The 23,475-nt window shown below is 41.4% G+C and overlaps 1 protein-coding gene across 2 annotated transcripts; it reads right to left on the reverse strand.

Moving 5' to 3' along the window:
• Window positions 1-76: 76 nt before the first annotated feature.
• FBXW12 (F-box and WD repeat domain containing 12) lies at window positions 77-19,779 on the reverse strand. Of its 2 annotated transcripts, none has more exons than XM_089523073.1 (10): window positions 19,623-19,779; window positions 16,800-16,837; window positions 12,114-12,274; window positions 9,545-9,666; window positions 8,342-8,551; window positions 7,666-7,827; window positions 2,337-2,544; window positions 1,658-1,842; window positions 1,436-1,563; window positions 77-319 (listed from the first exon to the last, which is right to left on the reverse strand). In XM_089523073.1, exons 1-10 carry the CDS (start codon window positions 19,734-19,736, stop codon window positions 220-222), a joined length of 1,428 nt encoding a protein of 475 aa, XP_089379199.1. In that variant the 5' UTR covers window positions 19,737-19,779; the 3' UTR covers window positions 77-219. The 2 variants fall into 2 exon arrangements, with proteins under 2 accessions (XP_089379199.1, XP_089379206.1); XM_089523080.1 differs by lacking the exon at window positions 19,623-19,779 and adding an exon at window positions 18,977-19,029.
• Between the last annotated feature and the right edge of the window lie 3,696 nt (window positions 19,780-23,475).

Genomic DNA, 23,475 nt, shown 5'->3' on the forward strand with positions numbered 1-23,475 from the left:
GTGGTTCTTTCAGACTTTGATGTGGAACTTGTTGGAATTACTTTTAATTAAAGACCAGAAGAGGGTAGTTGATCTTCACAAGGTTTATTGCCAGTAATAGTGCAAATTATTACAAAGCTTGAATTTCAGTGCATGCTTTTGTTTTCATATTATAAGAATGTAACTGCATGTCGCTGACACACACAGGTACATACATGGATTCAATTTAATAGAAGTATCTTACAGATTAAAGGAGTATGCTCTTAAAATGTCTGTGCCATCAGTTCCAGCCACTGTGCCCACAATGCTCACATCGTCACAAGCCACACTTCTGAAGCCACTGGTAGAGAGAAAAATAAAGACATGGGTGTGGAAATTTCTTTTCACTTATGGCTCTTAAGTTCTGACATGTGGCTGTATACTTCATTTCTACTTTTTATTTGCAATATCAAGAAATAAAAACCCATAAGAATTCAGACTAGTATTTAGAAGCACAGCACAGCATTCAGTTACTCTTGGAGAGCTTACCTATACTTAGTAGAAGTAATAGGTCTTACAGTCTTACTAAACTGGCAAAGTGTTTTCTTATGAATGCTTTCCAGCTAACCCTCACTGAGCCATTATCAGATAGGCTTTTATAAAAGGCATATAATACATTTAGAGGATGCAGTGATCAAGGGCATTGCATACATTACATACATATATTCATGTAATCTTCCTCTAGCACATTGTCTATTTGGGGGGAAAAATCAATATAACCCACAAGACTAATAACAAAAAAAAAATCCTTTCTCGCCAAACCTATTCAAGCTGCAAAATGGTTTATACTCTTATAACAGCTAGTAACAAATACACTGGGTAGTCAAAGGCTTTCATGGCTGGCAACCATAGTTTTTTGGGCTATGTGGCCATGTTGTAGAAGAGTTTATTCCTGATGTTTTGCCAGCCACGGATGCTGACGAAACAACAGGAATAAACTCTTTTAGAACATGGCCACATAGCCCGAAAAACTAAAAAAACACTGGGGGGTGTTACATACCTTTTTCAGGTAACTGGAGCAGAACCTTGAAAGGGGTGTGAAATGTCAGCATCAAGTCTACCGTGTGTGTGTGTGTGTGTGTATATATATATATATATATAGAGAGAGAGAGAGAGAGAGAGCTTCTAGGTTTATCTGTCCCCCTCCCCCAACTCATCTGAGATACTGTAAGTAGGGCAATGATTTATATTTTTATATTTAATATCCATTACAATACCATTAGCTTTGGGGCAGGATATCAATCAATGCCCCAAGTGGTTAATGCCATGATATTAAATCACCAAATCATCAAACGCTGAACATTATATACCAATAAGAACAGATAAAATATATTTTCCAGCAAATAGTCATACATTTTAACTTGAGTTTGAAAGTGTAGGAAGAAAGGAAAGATAAAGTGTTAGAAGCAAAACTTACGTTGACCATCTGTGTGATCCTCCTAATAAATGATAGCAGCTAATCAACGAAGAGGATTTGTTATCATTTTTCCAGGAGTATACACGGAGTGAGAGGTCCATGGAGGATGTGACAACATGAAAGGGATCCTACAGCCAGTGGAAGAAGAGTAAGATCTTAAGATAAAGATTGGCTAGTGCGCAGAACATAAAATAATAGTAACAGTAGTAGTTGTGACTGTACCACCCAGATTGATGTAATAATTTTATAGTGATCCTTGAAAGCCATTAATTCAGTCCCCATCAGAGAGTATAATTTCAGCTCCAGTCCAGCTGCTACAAGAATAGTTTGTTTGCCAAATCCTTTCATGATTTTCTCTGTCATCCATGGTTCTTGTGTTGGTAAGGTGAAGCTTGCAACCTGTTGAGCTTTTGCATAAAAAGAACACTTAAAACCAGTGGTGTGCTTAGTATATTTGACACCCTAATATATTAGCCAAGAGCATTCTGTGTTTTAAGTTAGTGGTTGACTGGGTCTTGGGTTTTATGATGGGTCTTGCAAAGGTAGAACCTCTTCTGTTCCAGTGTTACTTGTACAGAAATGACAACAGATGAACTATTATATTGATAGCTGTCTAAAGAAGTAGATTTGCTTGAAACAGTCTGACTTGTATGACAAAAAATACATCATTGCAGAATGAAAATACTTGATACTGTGTGTTAAGCAATGCAGAAGTGAAGTAAAATGATTCTGCTCTCACCTTAGCATACACAAAACACCTTAATTTATTCTCTCTAAACACACACACCACTTACGGGCTATTATTTGTAGAAGATTCGGCATCCACACCAAGTGCACAATTTAAATATTTCTTTATTTAGATTACTGCTAAATAAAAGGATAACAATTTAAAGAAATATACCTGTAATGATCCTTTTATATTTGGATTTCTTCTCAATGGCTATATCAAAGCTAACAATGCGAAAATTACTACCATCATCATGCATTATTGCTATTCTTGCTGGTTCTGCTGGTAACCAGCAGGTGACAAGACGATCTGTGACTGGTAAAGGACTAGACAACATCAGTTCCTCATCATCAGGGTCAGTTACAGAATGTGTGTAGAACACCTGGCATACAAAAAAAAAATTACAATAGGCTGGGGTCCAAAAACCTATTTTGGGAACACCTGAACCTTCTCAAATATGCTTATCATTTTGATTCAAACTTTGTTTGCACATACCAAACTAACAGACCGAGTTACACTGCTGGACCATCAGCTGTGGGCAATGTGCAATTCATGAGCACCATGTTCTCCCTCAACCTCTGAAAGGGCTGTTGCTGCTCCTTGAGACCTGGAGTAACAATTTTGAATTCAAATGGATCATGTCTCAACTACTGCCCCCTTCCCCCCCCAAAACCACCCCAGGAAAACCAAACTGGAAGTATGGTCAGTTCTAGTTTTGATTATTTCCTTTTACTTGTTTAGCTGCCCATACCTGCTCTAGATGACTGGCAGTAACTCAGCAGAGTGAACTACAGCTGAGGCTGAGTTGATTGAACTCACTGCCAGAGATTGGTGAAAAAGCCAGGTCATCAGAGGCCTTAACGGTGTTTTCTGGAGGATTTTTTGAGAAGAAAGCCCACAGTCCTGTTTCAGTAATTACTTAAGACTTCTCAGTATGGACACTGACACAACTGCTGCAGTCATCTGCAACACTTGTGGGATGTTTGTCTTCTTGCCTATGGATGTGGAGAACATCACATGCACCAAGTGCAAGTTGGTAGCACTCTTGGAGGAGAAAGTCCAGCAGCTGGAGTGCAGAGTGGCTACATTCCAGAGTGGAATGTGGAAATAGAGGGGTATAACCTTTTAAAGAGAAACAGGCCAAACAGGAAAGGAGGAGGAATAGCACTATATATTTACACCAGTGAAGAGATTGAGGACATCAATCATGGAAGCCAGGTGGAGAGCATCTGGATAAAAATTAAAGGGGAGGGAAACAACAAGGATGTTACAGTGGGAGTCTACTACAGACCCCCCCCCCCAGTCAGATGGAGAGATTGGATGAAGCCTTTCTAGAACAGATGACCACACATTCAAAAAGGAGAGATGTAGTAGTGATGGGTGACTTCAACTATCCTGATATTTGCTGGAATTCAAACTCAGCCAAATCTTCAAGGTCTAGCAAATCCTTCACTTGCCTTGAAGACAATTGTCCAAAAGGTGGAAGAGGCAATAAGAGGGTCAGCTATTTTGGATCTGATCCTAACTAACAAGGATGACTTGGTTAATGGGGTGCAAGTGGTGGGGTCATTAGGTGGAAGTGACCATGTTCTCCTGGAGTTTGTTATACAGTGGAAAGGAGAAGCCAGGCATAGTCAAACACGCATTCTAGACTTTAGGAGAGCGGATTTCAGTAAACTTAGAGAAGTATTGAGGGTGATCTCATGGTCAGAAATACCAAAAGATAAAGGGGTTCAGGACAGATGGGAGTTTCTCAAAAGGGAGATATTGAAGGCACAATTTCAAACAGTTCCAGTGAGAAAGAAAAATGGGAGATGTCTCAAGAAACCAGGATGGATGACTAAGGAACTTTCAACCGAGCTGTTTTAAACTAAACATGTATAAGAAATGGAAAAAGGGGAAAATCACAAAAACGGAGTTCAGACCAATAGCAAACACATGTAGGGGTGAAGTCAGAAAAGCTAAAGCGCAGAATGAAATCAGGCTTGCTAGAGAGGTTAAGAACAACAAAAAGGGCTTTTTTGGATATGTCCGCAGCAAAAGTAAGAAGAAGGAAATGGTAGGGCCACTGCGTCAAGAAGGTGGCAAAATGCTAACAAGGGACTGAGAAAGGCAGAATTACTCAACACCTTCTTCGCCTCAGTCTTCTCAGAAAAGGCAAAGGGTGCTCAACCTGAGGATAATGGAGCAGAGGACAGAATAGGGGAATTTCAGCACAGAATAAGTAAAGAGATAGTAGAGGAACACCTTGTTAATCTAATTGAATTTAAGTCTCCAGGACCAGATGAACTACATCCAAGGGTATTAAAAGAACTGGCAAATGTAATATCGGAGCCATTGGCAATAATCTTTGAGAACTGGAGAACAGGAGAAATCCCAGCAGACTTGAGGAGGGCAAACGTTGTCCCCATCGTCAAAAAGGGGGGAAAAGAGGATCCTAACAATTATCGTCCAGTTAGTCTGATATCTATACCAGGAAAGATTCTAGAGCAGATCATTAAACAGAGTCTGTGAACATTTAGAAGGCAATTCCATAATCACAAACATTCAACATGGGTTTCAGAGAAAGAAGTCATGCCAGACAAATCTGATCTCTTTCTTTGATAAAATTACCAGCTTGGTAGATGAAGGGAATGCTGTGGATATAATCTATCTTGATTTCAGTAAGGCCTTTGACAAGGTTTCCCATGATATTCTTGCAAACAAGCTTGTAAAATGTGGGCTAGACAAAGTAACTGTTAAATGGATCTGTAATTGGTTGACTGGCCGAACCCAAAGGGTGCTCAACAATGGCTCCTTTTCATCCTGGAGAGAAGTGACCAGTGGGGTCCCACAGGGCTCTGTCCTGGGCCCAGTGTTATTCAACATCTTTATCAATGACTTGGACGACAGAATTGGGGGCATACTCATCGAATTTGCAGATGAAACCAAATTAAGAGGAATAGCTAATACTCCAGAGGACAGGTTCAAAATTCAAAATGACCTGAATAGACTAGAAAGCTGGGCCAAAGCTAACAAAATGAAATTCAACACAGAGAAATGTAAAATACTACACTTAGGGTGGAAAAATGAAATGCACAGATATAGGATGGGAGACACCTGGCTGAATGAAACTACGTGTAAAAGGGATCTAGGAGTCCAAGTAGACCATAAGTTGAACATGAGTCAACAGTGTGATGCGGCAGCTAAAAAGGCCAATGCTATTTTAGGCTCCATCAAGAAAAGTATAGTGTCTAGATAATAATAATAAAATTTTATTTCTATACCGCTATTCCAGCGATCACAGCGGTGTACATCAAAGAGTAAGACAATTAAAACATCAGCATGACAATAATACAAAGTTAACAATTAAGAACAGTAAAAACTAACAACACCCTATACAAGTGGCTGTGTAGAATGGAATACACAAAAACTTTGCCAAGGGGAAGAGAATGACCACAAGGCTCACTGGGGGAAAGCCTGGCGGAACAAAAAAGTCTTCAAGTTCTTCTTGAAAGCATCGAGGGAGGTGGAAGTACGGAGCTCATTGGGGAGGGAGTTCCAGAGCTGAGGGGCTGAAATAGAGAAAGCCCTCTGAGCTGATACATATCGATATAGATAAGAGAAGTAATAGTGCCACTGTATTCTGCTTTGGTTAGGCCCCACCTGGAATATTGTATCCAGTTCTGGGCACCACAATTCAAAAAGGATATTGAGAAACGAGTGTGTCCAAAGGAGGGTGACTAAAATGGTGAAGGGTCTGGAAACCATGTCCTATGAGGAACGACTGAGGGAGCTGGGGATGTTTAGCCTGGAGAAAAGATGGTTAAGAGGTGATATGATAGCCCTGTTTAAATATTTGAAGGGATATCATATTGAGGAGGGAACAAGCTTGTTTTCTGTTACTCCAGAGAAAAGGACCCAGAACAATGGATGGAAGCTACAGGAAAAGAGATTCCACCTCAACATTAGGAGGAACTTCCTGACAGTAAGGGCTGTTTGACAGTAGAACACTCTTCCTCGGAATGTAGTGGAGTCTCCTTCCTTGGAGGTCTTTAAACAGAGGCTGGATGGCCATCTGTCAGGGATGCTTTGATTGAGAGTTCCTGCATGACAGGGGGGTTGGACTGGATGGCCCTTGTGGTCTCTTCCAACTACGATTCTATGATTCACTAGAATTTCAGGTGGGATCTTTGCCAGCATGACCTAGAAACACCAGGTACAAAACCTAGAATCATGCATGCAAAGCACTCTGCCCTGAACTTAATGACCAGAGTGATATGCCATGCCACAAGAAATTTTCCAGTTTCAAAAGTATTTTGTTTATGCAATGTGGTGTATGCAAGTTTAACAAATGTCAGTCTTGATAGCAAGATTATTTGACGCAAAATCACTATATAACTGCAATTGCAGAGTACTGATAGATAAAAATTGTAATTCAGCACAAACATGATTATCCATGTGGGTTCATGTGGTGGAGGGGACACTACAAGTTAAAAAATAATAATCTTATGACAGCTTAAAGACAAATGAATTATATTTGATATAATTGTTTGTGGACTACAGCTCACTCCATCAGATGAATGGATGCTGCCCCAGAACCAAAAACATTAAAAGCAATAAGGGAATCTCTCCAGAGCTCTGGCTGAATGTCCATGTAGAGCCATGGCTAATAACTGGTACAGTACTAAGAATTTGGTAGATCAACACCAATGTGCACAAAAGACCTAATCCTTATAGATATGAAGATCCTCCTGCCTTCCACATAGGAACATTTGGTGAAGACATGGAATAAGGATGGGTGTCCTTGGTAGCTGCTCCTGAACTGTATAACTTTCTTCCAAGGAAAATTTACACTGCTCCATCTTTTTTCCCCTTTTTGTTGGCAGTCATTCTATTCCAGCACACCTTTGGCAACTACCTGACTGCTGAAGAAGGGGCTTGTAATGGGCATAAGGAGTTTGTTTTTTCTTTTAGTTTTAATGCTTTTAAAAATACTTCTAATTCAGCTGTGGTTTTAAATATGGTAACTGATTTCATTGTGTTTTAATATAACTTATTGAATTAGTTGTTTTCTTGATATGGATTGACCAAGCACCCTGCCTTTTTGGGCTACTGGGAACATGGCTATGGGGATTGTCATGGCAAGTGCCTGTGCTTCAAAATGTACAATTACACTACTGGTGGATGTTAAGAGAGGGAAAAAGAAGAGGAAGAGAACAAAAACTGATGCATGATGGTCAAGTTTCAAAGCATATTGCTTATTTTGGTTCAAATTAGGCAACATGCAAAATGCATAACTGCATTTAATGTAGACACATGTTTTTTTTCTTTTCTTTGTAAAAACACACCCCATCAGGATGGCTACAGTGGAGAGAAGTGACACTGAACAGCAATCAAGCTTGCAGCAGTGCAACTGGAAGATAATCCAATATCCCAAAACAAATCTATTCATCCCACCCCAGGTTGTCATTGCTTCAAAAAATCAGGCACCAACAAAGATATCAAACAGCAGCATAATTACCTTTGGTGAATAAGCAGGATCAGCAGGACAAACAACTATCCATTGACCATCTGGTGAGCAAAATGACAAATGTATGCCACCCGTTTGAAAAACCTTTGTGCGTAAAATCTGGCTTAGATCAGCAGCTGCCAATGTGTAGAGTAGACCTTCTCCAGTACCTACCTAAATCAAAGGGAAGGGAATACTAAAAATAGGATTGATGATTTAGCAGCTTCAAAGATCTGCAGCTTCTTTTAAACATTACAATACTTTGCAGATAGGCAAAATACAGTCAGCCCTCCATGAATTCTTTATCTACGGGTTCAACCATCCACACCTTGTAAATATTCAAAACATATAAATTCCAAAAAGCTAACCTTGATTTTTGCCATTTTATATAAGGGGACTTGAGCATCCATGGATTTTGGTATCCATGCTGGGTGTGGAACCAAACCCCAGGGGATACCAAAGACCCACTCTATTTACGGCTGTCCTCCAGTGAAGTCCAGGCCTATTTCTGGCTAAGTAACTGCTGCATTTCTTGAAGGTAATACCAGACTAGGTTGACTTTGGCCTGACCAGTTGTCTGTTTCTATGATTTCGAAATGCAGGGTCTCCTATTTTCAGTAGGCATTTGTCCAAGCAACAGGAAGCTGGCTGAAAGATATGTTAATAATTCCATTAGGGTTGCACTTACCGTTAGGAATGGCTTATTGTTTATTGTGTGGCCAACCACAGAACATGATGAGGATGACACTGAAAATGCTGCAAGCTCTTTCCCCATGTCTCCGTGCCAGAGTTTGATCGTCCCCTGAGAGTCTGTTGTAGCTGCCAGTTTACACAGAGGAAACGTGATAATATTTAGTAGTGGAGCTTCCTGTTGAGGACTCGACCAAATCTGTGTGCCCTGATTAATAATAATAATATAAATAATAGTGTCAGCTGATTAGTACTTTCAAAAAGAATTAACTTCCTCTCAGTGCAGTCAGTGTATGTTTTTGTGTTATATGTTTTAAAATAGAAAATAGTTCCATGACAATGCATTTTCTAGTATTTTTTTTCCTATCAAACCATCTCTGGGAAGAAAGGGGGGAAATAAAATAGCTATTTTGCTATACAAAAAGTCACCTAATAATATCCTTAATTAATTCTTGCATTTTTGGTACTTTGGTACTCACTGAAAAAGGGTATATATTAAATAATAATATATTAATTAATACTAACATAACAGTTTGTTTGTTTTAAATGTTGATTATAATAGAAAAGACAATCAATTAAAATACGTTAAAATACAACAATAAAAGACAGGGCCAGCATCCAAGCAGTTACATTCCCTGAAATAACAGAGCAGCTTATATGCCAAAGGCCCTGCCTGAATAAACATGCCTTCGTCTACCAGCAAAGAACAAACGAAAGGGAGCCAAACTAGCCTTCAACAACAAGTACTTCCCTAGGCTGGGAGAGGCCACCAAAAAGCCCTGTCTCACATTTCCAACAGAGATATCTTCAGTGACAGTGGGATCAAGATAACCATACCTGTCCCAGAATTCTAAAAACTTGGGCAGAATCATATGACAGAATCATTGTTGTGTGCAGTAAGGAGGCTTTACCCACACAGCCAGCCCTCCTATGACTGCTTTTATAAACCAAAAAGGCAAAGGATCAAGCACACAATGTGGCAGATTTCACTTCTCCAAGAATTCTGTCTATAGTTATTTGTATGTGTCCCTGGCTACCTTTCCTGCCTTATCTCTTGTTCAGAATAATCCTTAGTCTATGTGTGTAAATTCTGCCATCAATTAGATTTAACTTCATTCACTTTTTAACCTTGCATCTGTCAGCAGTGGTCCATTTAAGACAATGATACAATATTAATTTTCTACACACATGTTCATCCTACCTCTTGGACATTCCATGCTCTGACAGTGCCGTCAGAGGAGGCAGTGCACACAATGGACTTGACCTTTCCTGTTGCAAAGGTGTGTTCATTCTCTGATAGGTATGCCATAGCATTTATTACTCCTACAGTGAAACAACAAAATCCTCTTTGAAAGAAAATATATATTTGGGCCTGAATACCTAGTTAATTTGAGCTTCAATAGAAAAATACACACCATTTCAGTATGAACATTGAATCAAAACCTGGTGGGCATTTTGTTTACTGGTATCAGCATCACACAGCATTCACATTACCTGAATACTATTAACTGGGTCAACAAGTTTGAAACTTGAACAGCAAAGGGGTTAAGGCATAGACAATATACAAAACAGAGAAATGCCTCCACAGATTGCTTCAGATATTGCAATAAGCCACAATTCTGGCTTAACATGAGTCAGTGTGCCCTTGTATTTTGCCCAATTTCTTCCACTGCAAGTGTGATTGGCTGAATAAACCAAGGACCTGTTGTCTGTGGTTTGCTTTTTATTCACCCTTCAGCCAGTAATCTGTCTTCTCTCTCCTCAAACAAATCAGAGAAATAACCCACAGTTTACTGTCAATTTATTTTTCTTGTTTGTCAGAGTAGAGTCAAGTCAGGCCATTGGATAACAGTAAAATTAAAGGAGCTCTGAGAGAGGATAAAGAGACTGCAGAGAAGCTGAATGAATCTTTTCATCTGCCCTCTTTAAAACACAGCAAAATGCCTGTTCCTGAACTAATGTTTCCAGGAGAAGAGACTAAGGCAAACTGAAGTGACAACAGTTTGTTTAGAATTAAACAAACAAATCACTGTGTCCAGATGGTATCCATTTGAGAGTTCTTAAAGGTCTCAAAAGCAAAATTGCTGATCTAACTAAAATATGTAACAAGTCCAGTCTGTACTGGCAAAGTGGAAATTTGTGAAAAGGAATTCAAGCAGACCCAGGAAACTATAGGCCAGTTAGCTTAACATCTATTCCAGGTGAAACAGTGGAAAGTGTTATTAAGAATAAAGTGAAAGATACAGAAAGACAGGATCTGCTGAAAAATAATTCATATGGCTTTTATAAATTTAACTCGTTTCACTAACCTTTTAGAGTCCTTTGAATTTTTCAGCAAACATGTGGGCAGGAGTGATCCAGGAGACATTATTTATTTGGACTTCCAAAAAGTCTTTTGACAATCATAGTTATGGGATAAGAGAGAAAAGCCCCCTTTGGCCTGAAAATTGGCTTAAAGAATAGGAAGCAGAATATGAATAAATTGTCAGTTCTTGAAGTGAAGGGATGTGAGCAGTGGATCATCAGGGATCTATATAGGGACTAGACACCTTTAAGGTCCATATTGCCAAAAATATACCAAAGCCTCTTCACAAGCAATATTGAGTTAGGGCTGAGTAGTGAGAGACTGTATTAGCTAATGTCTCTAGATTATTTTGTGTGGTGAGAAGGATCTCTCCCAACAGGGTGAATGAGCAATTAAATGGCAAATGAGTTAATATGGGAGAGGGGGAGAAACCCAGATGTTCATACACACTGGTGGAATTCGATCTGTGTGGCTCAGTAAAATATATGTGGTTCCTGTTTGTGTGTGAATGAGAATGAAAGAAAGAAAGAAAGAAAGAAAGAAAGAAAGAAAGAAAGAATTTCATGTTGGGCATAAATTGGACAGGGAACTGGAAACGGAACTACTAATATCATACTGCCCTTAAGTGTGACCACAGTGCAGCCACATCTGGAATACTATGTACAGTTCTAGTCACCACCTAAACAGAGATAATCTAGATCTAAAAAAGGTACAATAAAGGGCAGCTAAAATGATTAAAGGACTGGAACTGCTCTGCAAGAAAAATCCCCAATGTTCAGGGTTGTTCAGTTTAGGGGGGAAAATGTGACCATGCAGAGACATGTTAGAGGCGTATGCATGGTGCAGAGTAAGTAGACAGAAAGAAGCTTTTCTCCTGCTTTCATAACACTAGAACCTAGAAATATTTATGTAAGCTGAACAATGGGAGATTCAGGACAAATAAAAGGGAGTATTTCTTCATACAGCACTTAGCTAAATTGTGGAACTCACTGCCATAGGATGAAATGACAGCTGCCAACTTAGTTGACTTTAAAAGGGGACTGGATAAAGTCATAGAGGATGGGACCATCAAGGGTTATTAATCATGATGACTATATATCACCTCAAGTATTAGAAGGAGTATGGCTGTGTGTATCAGTTTCTGGTGAATGTGAGATGGAGGGTGAAACTGCACTTATATCCTGCTCTCAGAGTCTCCATGGTGTCCACTGTGATTGATCACAGGATAAACAAAATACTGGACAATATAGACTCTTGCTGTGATTCAACATGACTCTTCTTATATTCAGAGTTTCAGATGTCACGACAAACCATGGAGTGAATATCTGATTTGTTTAGCTGTTTATGTTTTACTCTGGCTTATTCTGGTGGTTTTCACAGGCTAGAGTGAATGATTTGGGGCAGGAATGTAAAGGTATTTTCTGCTCTACAAATTAAATTGTGTTTTTAGTCACATTTTACCTACCTTTATGTCCTCTTATAGCTTTACATGTATAGTCAACTGAAGGCCGTCCAGATTCCATCTTATGCTCAAGGTTTGAGCGGTGGAGGTAGTACTTTTTCCAGGTCTTCATTCCAGGTATCACAGAGATATTGCAGAAGGCCCACCGTCTGAGACACATATTTCTATCAATATAAATAGTGACAATATTATCTTGAAATGTAAGTTGTTTTCTCCACAGCTACTTCAATGAATTGTTCATTGGGAACTCCTGACAATAATCCTTTGCATTGGGAGGCTTTCATTAGATGAAAATCTGATGGCTGAACAGTTGAATTGGGAGCAATTTTTTTATAATTCTCAATTGTTTGGAGATTTTCAAACCTTAAATTTGCACGATAAGACTTTACAAAGTACTGTATAAAAAGGTTGACTCAGCCTTCCATCCTTTTGTAGGTTGGTAAAATGAGTACTCAGCTTGTTGGGGGCAATTGGCTTACAGACTGTAAAACGTTTAGAGAGTGTTGAGTTCACAGTGAAGCAGTATAGAAATGTAAATGCTATTGCTATTGCTATGTTGCTCCACAAAAAGGTTATGAAACCAATGTACTGTATAGCATTTTTACACACAACATAAGCAGTGTTCACTAATACCGTGTTTCTGGCGCATTGTAATTCATCTAAAAAAGCAGTTTTAAGTCTTAGCAAATAACAAACTTTATTAATAAGTGGTATTTATTTGTGCAAATTGCCACATATGATTACTAATGGTAGCTTTTAAAGTAGGATAGAAGAAAATCGAAAATACAATGGGACCTTGGTATCCGCATGAACCCGCTCCACACACACCACGGATACCAAAATCTTTAGATGCTTAAGTTCCGTTTTGCCCAATGGCAACGTATGCATGTGGCTGCGCCACCATTAAGGACAATGGGAAATCAGGTGAAGTCCCATTGTCCCTAATGGTGGTACAGCTGCATGCACACACCACCACTGGAGACAACAGGCTGATCCGAATAGTGGCACAGCCATGCACATGCACTACCATTGGGGACAATGCAATTTTGCTGTCCGCAGATGTGCAAATCTATAGATGGCAAGTCTTTGAGTACCGAGATCCCACTTTGCTTTTCAGGCAAAGATAAACAATAGTGATGCTGCTACTATGTTTTTTTAAAAAAATTCCAACCACTATGCCAGAGAGCAGATTAAAAGGAGATTGGGGGGGGGGGGGCAAAGCTTTTTTTTTTTTACTTCTGAAAACAATGGGCTTTCCCATTAAATAGTAGCTATAAAACTTAGATCTCAGATTATTACTTTATATCAAGAATGGGCAAAGTGCAGCCTTTCAGCTGTTATTAGACAATTCCCATAAGCCCTAACCAGCATATCCAATAGTGAAGAAAGCTGGGAATTGCCTGGAAGGTCTCACTGTGCTCACACTGGTGTATATGATTAAAGGATTGTTTTGTTAGTGCAGTGTCAATCCATAATGCTTACACAATCAGTAGAAACGAGAAGACTCCTATGTGTCATAGTGCGGTCAATATTATGCAGCTGATCTAGCTGAACATCTAATACACACACACACCACAGTAACTCCAGAAAAATGAGCAGTGACAAAGAAAGCTCCTGTACCAAACCAGCTCTTTGCACGATGGCAAAGAAAAGTCAGAAAATTAGGGATGGAGGCCTATACACACTTAAATAGAGCTTCCAAGTAAACATGCCCAGCATTGTACTGTTCAGGCTGGAGGGGCAAAAGTGTCTTCAATTACCTAGCCTCCTTCTGGCCTATTCTTATTTTGCTCCTTCCATTCACCATCCTTTACCCTTACTATGGCTTCCTACAAGTTATGGGAGAATGGGAGCAACCAGAATAATTGGGCAGGAACTGCAGTTTCTGTCAGTCACTGATGTTAAAGTCAAGGTCTCCAGGCTGAGATCTCACAACCCTATGGGAACTGGTTGGAACCTAGGCTTTGATAACTTCAGTCATTGCAGTGTACAAAACTGCAAAACAAACCTGTCTCTGTGTGTAGGGGAATATTCTCTACCATTTCCATCACCTAAGCAATAATTTGAATTGATGCTCAAGTTATGTCTCTTTAACATTACAAAATTATTACACTGCAGTACAACTTTAACTTCCTTAATTGCCGCCTAGAATTTGTAGTTTGGTAAGGGCACTAGAGTTCTCTGGCAGATACCTCTCAAAACTACAAATCCCAGGACTTTGTAGACTGCAACTAGGGATGCCATATCCCGGCGGCTCCCGGGACAATCCCGCTTTTGGAGGAACTGGGCCCGCCCTGGCCTGGTTCCCCCTAAATCCTGGCTGTGGGCCCGGCTGGTGCTGGCCGGCCACCCACCTCCTCCTCCTCCTCCTCCTCGGCCGCAATGCCCTCCTCCTCCTCCACTCTTCCTCCTCCTTCTTCTGCGCAGCTGCTACGCCACCCGCGGCACTTGTCTGGGCAGCAGCCAGCAGCAGTGCACGCTCGCCCCTCTTGCGCACCCGCGCACGGGGCTTAAAAAGGAGCGTGCGTCCCCGAAGCTGTCTGGCCAATGGCAGAAGAGCGGGGGCTGGCCTGTTTCCAGCCCCAGTCTGCAATTGGCCAGTGAGCTTTGGAGGAGGAAGAGGAGGAGGAGGAGGAGGATAGGCCTCTGGGCCAGGGGGAGGGAAAAGCACCATTTCCTGGCACAAAAATCAACCAATGATGATGATGATGATGAGGAGGAGGACTGGAAGGAGGAGGACCGAGGAGGATAGGCCTCTGGGCCAGGGGGAGGGAAAAGCGCCATTTCCTGGCGCAAAATTCAACCAACCATGAGGAGAAGGAGGAGGAGGTGGGTGCCCATTTCCAAAGGTTTACTTCCCTCAAAGTGTCTTTTTTGTGTATTTTTGGTGCTTTTAATGCTAACAGGTCTGCCTTGTTTTAAAAATGATAGTGATGATGACAGAATGGAGGGGGTGGTTTGGCCAGAAAGGGAAGTACATTTCTGCCATCTGTCTAGGAATGCCAAAATGTCCTCCATTTTGATCATGCCTAAGAAACATACATTTATATTAACATTTTTTCCAAAATCATCCAATTTTTTCACATGTCCTCCATTAAAAAATGTGTCCTACATTTGAAAATATTATAATAAATAAATAAAAAATAAAAACTTTATTTATATACCGCCTTTCCTGTAGAGCAAAGCGGTTCACAACATAGTAAGCATGTGACACATGTCACAGTACAAAACAATAAAATGGCTCAGTAATCACAATCACAATTTCATATAATTTCCTAAAAACCTGAACCATGTACAAATCCTTAAAAGTAAACCATCAATTCTGGGGGGGGACTCTTTAATCTAAACAGAATCGGGAGGATATGCTACTTGAAAGAGGTGGGTTTTTAATTCCTTCTTAAAGGCTACCAATGTAAAACAGAGTTGGATTTTTTCTGGGAGTGTGTTCCAGAGGGTAGGGGCTGTCGCCGTATAAGCCCTCCGGTGAGTTGCTGCTAGTTTTACCTTGGGGCAAGTAAAAATTTCCCCATTGTTCTGAGGGTGCGGGGCAGATTATGTAGGGAGAGGTGCTCCCTCAAGTAACTCGGGCCCAAGCCATGTAGGGCTTTATAGGTAACGACCAACACTTTGTATTGCGCCCAGAAGCTAATAGGTCAAATTGTCCTACATTTGTCCCGGTTTGCAGGTCCTGATTTATGGCAACCCTAACTGCATCTATGACTGGTAAAGTAGTACCAATGTGTAATATTATTACATATCACATCCCTTGACGCCTTTAAAAAAGCATTGAAAACAGATCTCTTCTGGTGGGCCTGCGCAGACTGACCTCCAAAGAATAAAAATGTCCACCCATCCTACTTGTCCCCCTTCTCCTAATACGGTCACTCTGGTTCAATTTGAAATTTTGTTAATCCTGTCATAATGAACTGAACTGTAACTGTAGTTGTGGTTGTTATGATTTTATTGTCTTTTTTAAGTGAGGGAGGGAGGGTTGGAAGGTTGTGGTAAAAAGGGTTATGCTTTTTATTGTTTTTGTTTCTGTCACTTGATTTGCTGTTACCCATCTCGATCCTCAAATAGGGAGAGGCGGGATACAAATAAGTATTTTATTTATTATTATTATTATTAATAATAATAGTAATTGTGTAGGTTCACTTTTGTCTTCCAGATTTTGATTCCCAGCTCGACCCAGAAATCCACTAGGTGAGCTTGGGTAAGTCACATGCTCTCATCACATCAGGGCAAAGCAATGGCAAACTTCCTCTGAACAAAACTTGCCAAGAAAACTTCATAATAAGTTTGCCTTAGGTTCACCGTTAGTCAGAAACAACTTGAAAGCTAATAATAATAATAATAATAATAATAATAATAATAATAATAATTTATATATTTATATAACAACAACAGCATTTGCTAGTGGTGGGCAGGATTAGTAAAAATTGTTAGGATATTGATACATGTGCATGCTTTCATCTTTGTATTGACTTTCTTCTAATCATCATTATCATCATCACCATGACCAGCAGCAGCAGCAGGCACCATACATTCAGAACGTGAAGATGGTTATGCAGTGGGGAAGCTTCCACTCATGAACCTTTTGAATAAGAGCACGGACACCTAGGAACAATTCATTTAATAATACCATGTGTTCTTGGTAGCTATCTTCAAAATGAAAAAAAAGGCACTCACCTCCAAAGAGAAGCGGTTTCTGCTGCTTCGTTCCATGCCTAAAAGGGGGAAAGGGCAACTGGTTTGAGAAGCAGTTCCTGAAGCCTCACTGAGCAGAAACATACAATGCTTGAGAATCCTTGGGACTTCCTGGACCTATGCAGTAGACCCCATGCATGTTTACTCAGAGGTAAGCACCATGTTTAGTGGTTTGAGTGTTGGACTAGGACACTGGGGGACCAGGGTTTGAATTCTCACTTTGATAGAATTCAAAGCCATTTTAGTCTGTAAAATCGTTATGTACAGAGATCCTATAGCACCTTTGACACATAACTGAAAGAAAGTTGGCAGCATGAGTTTTTGTAGACTTCAGTCTACTTCTGAATACATCTGAGGAAGCTAACTGAAGTCTACAAAAGCTCATGCTGCCAACTTCTTTTTTTTCAGTTAGCCTCAAAGGTGCTAGAAGATCTCTCAACATATTGTTTTGAGTCAGATTTCATCTTCAGTGGAAGCAAGGTCAAATTGGGGCATGTTTTCGGCTACTGTGCTATAGAAGGCTATTCCTTAACCATTTTACCTTTGATATTTTTGAGACGTTAATATTTTGTTTGCCAAATAAGGTCTAACAGCCTTGGGAAACTTTGATTCCCAGCACTGAATAAGGTTGAACGCTAGTCCCATCAGGCCAAGGCAGGCTAGCCAATGGCCAGGAAGGTGGGACGCTACCACCACACTATATTTGGTGAGTCAAACATTGCTCACCCATCTTCTACTAGGGCTTCAGTCTTCTTCTTCTTGTTTCCCTTCAAGTAATTTCTGACTTATGGCGACCCTCAGGGTCTTGGGGTTTTCTTGGTACATTTCTTCAGAGGGGTTTTTTGCCATTGCCATCCTCTGAGCTGAGAGAATGGGACATAACTAACAAAAGCCAAACTCCTACTGTTAGTCCCAACTACAGTAGGGGACTGGAATCCTCTCCAGTTGGGACAACCACTGCGATTCAAGCCAATATTACTGAACTGAGTGACAGAAATTCAGCTGGTCCTAAGATGCAGATTGAAAACGCTTAAGCAGCCAGTGTGTTTGTTTTGCTTGTCCTCTAGCAGCAAGGAGCCCCTGTGGGATCAGGGTATGGTAACAGCCCAAGATCTCACATTTCACCACCTTTTGCAGAAATGAAAGGGGAAGTATGGCTGGCAAGTTGGCTGCTGCCACAGTGCAGGAATCAGGGGCATCACTGGGAGTGTGGGCCGCACCAGGGGACCCCCTAAGTGGGGGTTGACAACACTGCTCCCAAACATCTACCTTTTGGTGAAAATGGGCTGTCACGTTTTCCTGTGTCCCTTTAAAGCTCTGAAGAGATGGGGTGATTGGGGTGAAGCTCAGCAGGAGAAGAAAGGAGAGGGCCCAGTTATTATTTTTTTAATACATTTTTAAAAATTAATTAAAAATAAAATTTAAAATGATTTTTTAAAAAAAGTAAAAATAACAATAATTTAAAATTAATTTAAAATTTTAATTAAAATATAATTAATATTTTTAATTAAAATTTAATTTTAAAAAGTAGAGGCCCAGTTTTTAAATTTCTTTTTTAAAATTTAATTAAAAATAAAATTTAAAATTATTGTTATTTTTTTAAAAAAATATTAAAAATAACAATAAATTTAAATTCATTTTTAAATTAAAATTTAAAATCTATTCTTAAAAAAAAAACTGGGGCATCTCCTTTTTTAATTTTTTTAAAAAGTCTCATCTTACCAAATTTCCACTTCAGCCACATGAAACTATGTACATTCATTCAAGCTGCAGGCATGACAGTGTAATTTAAAGGTACAACTTTAATTTTGCTAGTTGTTTATGTCACAACAATTAGCATTACATTCAGCGTGATATATGAGAATTACGATTTGTGAGCAATGGTAGTACAAAACTATTGCTAAGGATTCTTTCTATGTGGTTTAGTATGGGAGGAGGTCAGTCGATTGGGGCGGAGGGACACCATGAGTTACTCCATCAGGTGATGCCAACCCTAGTGATGCCATCGGCAGAAATAAAGCAGCTTGAGACCATCTTAACTGCCATGGCTCTGGGATTGGCCGTTTTGTGGGATATTTAGCCTTCCCTGTCAGAGACACCCCCCCCCCCCAGCAAACTATAAATTTTGGGATTCCATAGGAAGACATGACAGCACTTACAGTGGTGTCAAAACGCATTATTTCTACAGTGTGGATGCATCCTTATAGAGGCAGGTTGTCTCATAAAAGCCAGTGAGAAGATGGGAAGAAAGAATAAGAGGAGGAGGAGGAGGAAGTGGAGGAAGGAGGAGGAAGAGGAGAGGGAAAAGGAAGAAGGTAGAAGAATCCTAGAATCCTAGAACTGGAAGAGACCCCAAAGGCCATCCAGCCCAACCCCATTCTGCCAGGCCTTTGGGAGCTCTTCCAACGCTAGGATTCTATGGTTCTTCTACCTTCTACCACAATCAAGGAAGGAAGGAAGGAAGGAAGGGGAAGAAGAAGGGGGGAGGAGGAACTGGAAGAAGGAGAAGGAAGAAGCAAGGAGGATGCGGAAGAAGAAAAAGAGGAAGGGAGGAGGAAAAGGAGGAGGAAGGTAGGAAGAAGCGGGGGAGGAGGAAGAGGAAGAAGAAGAAAGAAGGCGGAGGAAGAAGGGGAGGAGGAAAAAGAGAAGGAGGAGGAAGAGTGTGGAAAAGCCCACCCGGGGGAGAGAAGGAGGTTTGCTGCCGGCCGGGAGTGCCTGCCTGCCTGCCTGACCCGGGGCGCCCTGGCCCAGAGGCCCTGCCTGGCTGCCTGGCTGGCTGCCTGCTTCCCTCTGGGCGAAGGCTACCTTGTTGACCTGGGCTGCGCGGAGGAGGTCCGGGGCCTCCAGGAAGGCGAAGAGCTGGGCCAGGCAGTCCAGCGGCAGCAGCCCCGGCCAGGAGGAGGCCTGGGGGCTGCTCATCCCTCCTGCCTTCTTCCTCTGCCCTGGCTGCCTCTCTCCCTGGCAGCCCCGGCGGGCGGGACTAGGCAGCGGAGGCCCGGCCCTTCCTTTCGCTTTCCAGCCGAGGGCCTGGGCGCAAAATGCAGGGAGAGGGAGGAGGAGGAGGAGGAGGGGGCAAAGAAAGGCCCCAAGCAGCAGCCCTCTTCCTTAGCCCTGCTCCAAGTGGAGGACAATGGAGGACAGGGCCAGCCTGGGAAAGGAGGACAAGGCGCCCCTGGATGGAGGACATTCCAGGCAAAGGTGGGACACTCCGAAAGAAAAAGAGCTCTGCTCTGGAGCCACAACAGACGACAGTTTCCAGAATGCCATAGCATGAGCCATGGAAAGTGGTGTCAGACCGGATTATTTCTGCTCTGTCAATAGAGCCGGAAGGGCCATTAAACCCAACTTGCTGCCACTGCTAAAAAGCCCACCTCCCAGGGAGCATTCATGTAAAGACCCCCAACTTCCCAGCTGCTGCTGCTGCTGCAGGGCAAGAGTCTCTTCTTCCTCGGAGGAGGAACCGGTCTTTTACTCAAGGATTCCTTGAACCTTTGTCCCTTGTAGTTTGAATGCATTGCAAAGGGATCATCTTGTAGCGCCTTTGAGGCTGTCTAAAAGAAAGAGGTTGCTGCTGCTGGCATTACTACTTCCCTTGATTTCTAATGCTATTACTCCACGTTTAACTGCCATAACTTCATCCTATGAAATCCTAGGGTTTGTAGTTTGGTGAGGTGCTAGAGCTCTCTTGCTAGGATTTCTAAACGCCCCTCCCTAAACTGCAGACCTCAGAATTGCATGGCATGTCTCCAGTCACAAAATTAAAATGGAATCAGACTGCATGCTTACCAGATATACCTCGACTATAGGTCGACCTCTTGGACAAGTCGAGGGCAGGTTTTGGGGCCAAAATGATGGATTTTGATATGACTCATGGATAAATTGAGGGTAAAATTTAGGGGCATGTAACAAAGGATGTAAAGGAGGAAGCAAAGAAAAACTATGCCAAATAGCTTATGGAATCCCAGCAGGCACAATTGTTTTCACTCACACTGAAGGCTAGATGGATGAGAAGGCAGAGGGGAGTCAGGACTTTCCGGTCAGATTGTGCTCTTGCCTTTCACCAGGAGATGGTTCCTTTTTAAATAAGAATTAAAGTTCAGGACAGTTGGCCCTCCTTAGCCACAGATTTTTTTAAACACGGAGTCAAGCATCCACAGCTTGAAAATATTCAAAAAAAGTATACATTTCAAGTATCAAACCTTGATTTTTGCATTTTATACAAGGGACACCATTTTGCTATGCCATTGTATTTAATGGGACTTGAGCATCCATGGATCCACAAGGGTCCACTGTATTGACTCCTGCTGGATAAGTTGACTTGGTATCTGGGGTCAATTTTTTGACTACAATTTCTAGACTTAGTGTGAAAGGCCCCCTGGACATTATACTTCTATAGATAAAACATAGAAATAGATTGGCTCTTTTTGGCCCCACCATCCCCTTGCTGGTGTTTAGTTTGTGGTCTACTAAAACCCCTAGATCCTTTTCATATGTATTTCTTTCAAGCCATCCATCCTATATTTGTGCATTTTACTTTTCCTCTCTTAATGTAGTGTCTTATATTTATCCCCGCCAAAACTCAGTTTGTTAGTTTTGGCCAAATTCTCCAATTAGTTAAGGTCATTTTGAATCCTGATCCTGTCCTGTGGGCCAGGATCCAAATGGGGAACTGCCCCTCCTAACCTGGCGGCATCTGGAAATCTGATAAACACACCCTCTCTTCCATCATCCAAGTTGTTTACAAAGTATCATCCCGAAAGAATCCTCATTCAGAATTTGCCAGATTTCTTTCTTCATGCTTGATTTCTTCCTGAGTTCAGCCTCTGCCAAGGTTACCAACAGAGACCCCCACCTTGGCTATGGAACTTATAACAATTTAGCTAGAACTTCATCCCAGTTAGCCTTTGAGCCTCCTTCCTACCATTTTCCTCTCCCTTCTCCATGTTTAATATTTTGTGTCCTCAGTATGGTCAAAGCACCCCTTTCCTGTCCAGCAAAAGCCTGACAGCTGACAAGGCAAAAGGCATCCTCATTGAAGCAATGCTCTTTCTGAAAGGGAGCACCTCTGCTTTGGTGCATAGATGTGTTTTGTTCATCTTTTCATCCTTTAATCAATATTTTCCAACACCAGTTCCATTGTGCCTCCATCACTGAGTCATATATTTTAAGTTTATTTCTTTTATACACAGCTCTCCTGGGCCCCCTCCTTATTCTTTAGCATTCATTAATTGGATATATGTCCACTCTTTCTCCCAAAGATGGGAATCAAAGTGACTCATAGCAGTAGTAGGGGGATTGAGGGTTCGGACTGTATATTTTTAATCTTTTTAAGCCCCCCCTCCCGATTGCTTTTTGTAGAGTGCACACCTCACCTCGCTGTCGCAGCACAATTCTACACACCGTGAAAGCGAGGTGGGTGGAGTGCCCTTTTGGCCCCGTCCCCAGAAGCCCCACTTCCCCACACTAGCTGACACCTGGCCAGGGATGCCACTGAGTACCACCATGGCTCTTTCAAAGGCAGGTTTTTTTTTAAAGACAGGTTTGTGCCAGGATAACAGTTCTGTGATGTGCAACTGATTTACTCCCCATTCTATTAATTTCCTCCTGGCTAAGGGGGTCAGAGAGCCATCATGTTTTGAACCTTGGGCTACCACTTCAGAGACCAGGATTTGAATCTCCATGGAAATTCACTATGTGTGACCTTGGGCAAGTCACTCTCAGTCTCAGAGGAAGGCAATGGCCAACCCCCCTCTGAATAAACTGCCAAGAAAATAGTTTTGCCTTAGGGTAGCCATGTCAGAAATGACTTGAAGGCACACAGCAAGAAGATTGCAGAACTGTTACCCCCTACAAGTTCTTTTATATCTCTTTATACAAGGTAGACTGTCAACTTACGTGAACATCTTCAGAAGCCAATAGGAAGGTGCTGCTTTGTTTCAGAGATTCATAGGCTATTATTTTAGGAAGAAGACAGGAATGTAGATGGGAAGGGACAGGACAGGTAGATAAGGAAGCATCTATTTATTGTAATTGGAAGTATTACAAAATAAATATTGACAGTGAGGATCTCTTCTCCGCCTTGATGTCCCACCCCTTTCATTGATAACCCTCAGCTTCCCTTGATAACCTCTTTTTTGGAGGACCCTCCACAAAGGGCACCCCACAAGCTGTTCCTGGGGTGCAGAGTGTTATGAGAAGCACAGTGTTTTCCTAGTAATGAATATATCTAGAGCTCTAGGAGTTTTTAGTTTAATGCTCTGGGAGTCTGGAGTGCATTTGGATTGGCAACTCTGGTATTTGCATTCTCCAGCCTTTCTTGTTAGATTTCAGAGCTGGGTGCTAATAATTTTATAAGTAACCGTGCTGCTCAGTGTCCTACTGTTCGTGAAGGTGCACAACAAGAACAACAACAACAACAACAACACAACCATTAAAAGGACAGAAACTACCTGCCGTTTTCAATCTGGTTACTCTGAGTGAGGAAGACATTACACACAGCTCAAGTCCATATTATATTTCCCATCTAGTTCCCTCTTGCTGCTGCATCTCCTATCCCGTCTCTTACCTTGTGACACCACATCTCCCTCTCTTGCACATTGCTTTTGCAGCATCATGTCAAAGGGGGCAGCCTGCACCCGCCCCTTTTAGCTCCAGGTTG

Source organism: Sceloporus occidentalis, unplaced genomic scaffold (genome assembly GCF_023333645.1).
Source record: "Sceloporus occidentalis isolate IW3139 unplaced genomic scaffold, rSceOcc1.0.p SCAF_1, whole genome shotgun sequence".
NCBI classification, from domain to species: domain Eukaryota; kingdom Metazoa; phylum Chordata; class Lepidosauria; order Squamata; family Phrynosomatidae; genus Sceloporus; species Sceloporus occidentalis.

Coding starts and splice junctions, on each gene's coding strand:
- FBXW12 (XM_089523073.1), bottom strand. CDS start 19,736: ATGAGCAGCCCCCAGGCCTCCTCCTGGCCGGGGCTGCTGCCGCTGGAC. Junction 9,667..12,113: donor AGCTATAAGAGGACATAAAG/GTAGGTAAAATG, acceptor GTTTCACTGTAG/GAGTAATAAATGCTATGGCA. Junction 320..1,435: donor GGATCACACAGATGGTCAAC/GTAAGTTTTGCT, acceptor TCTCTCTACCAG/TGGCTTCAGAAGTGTGGCTT.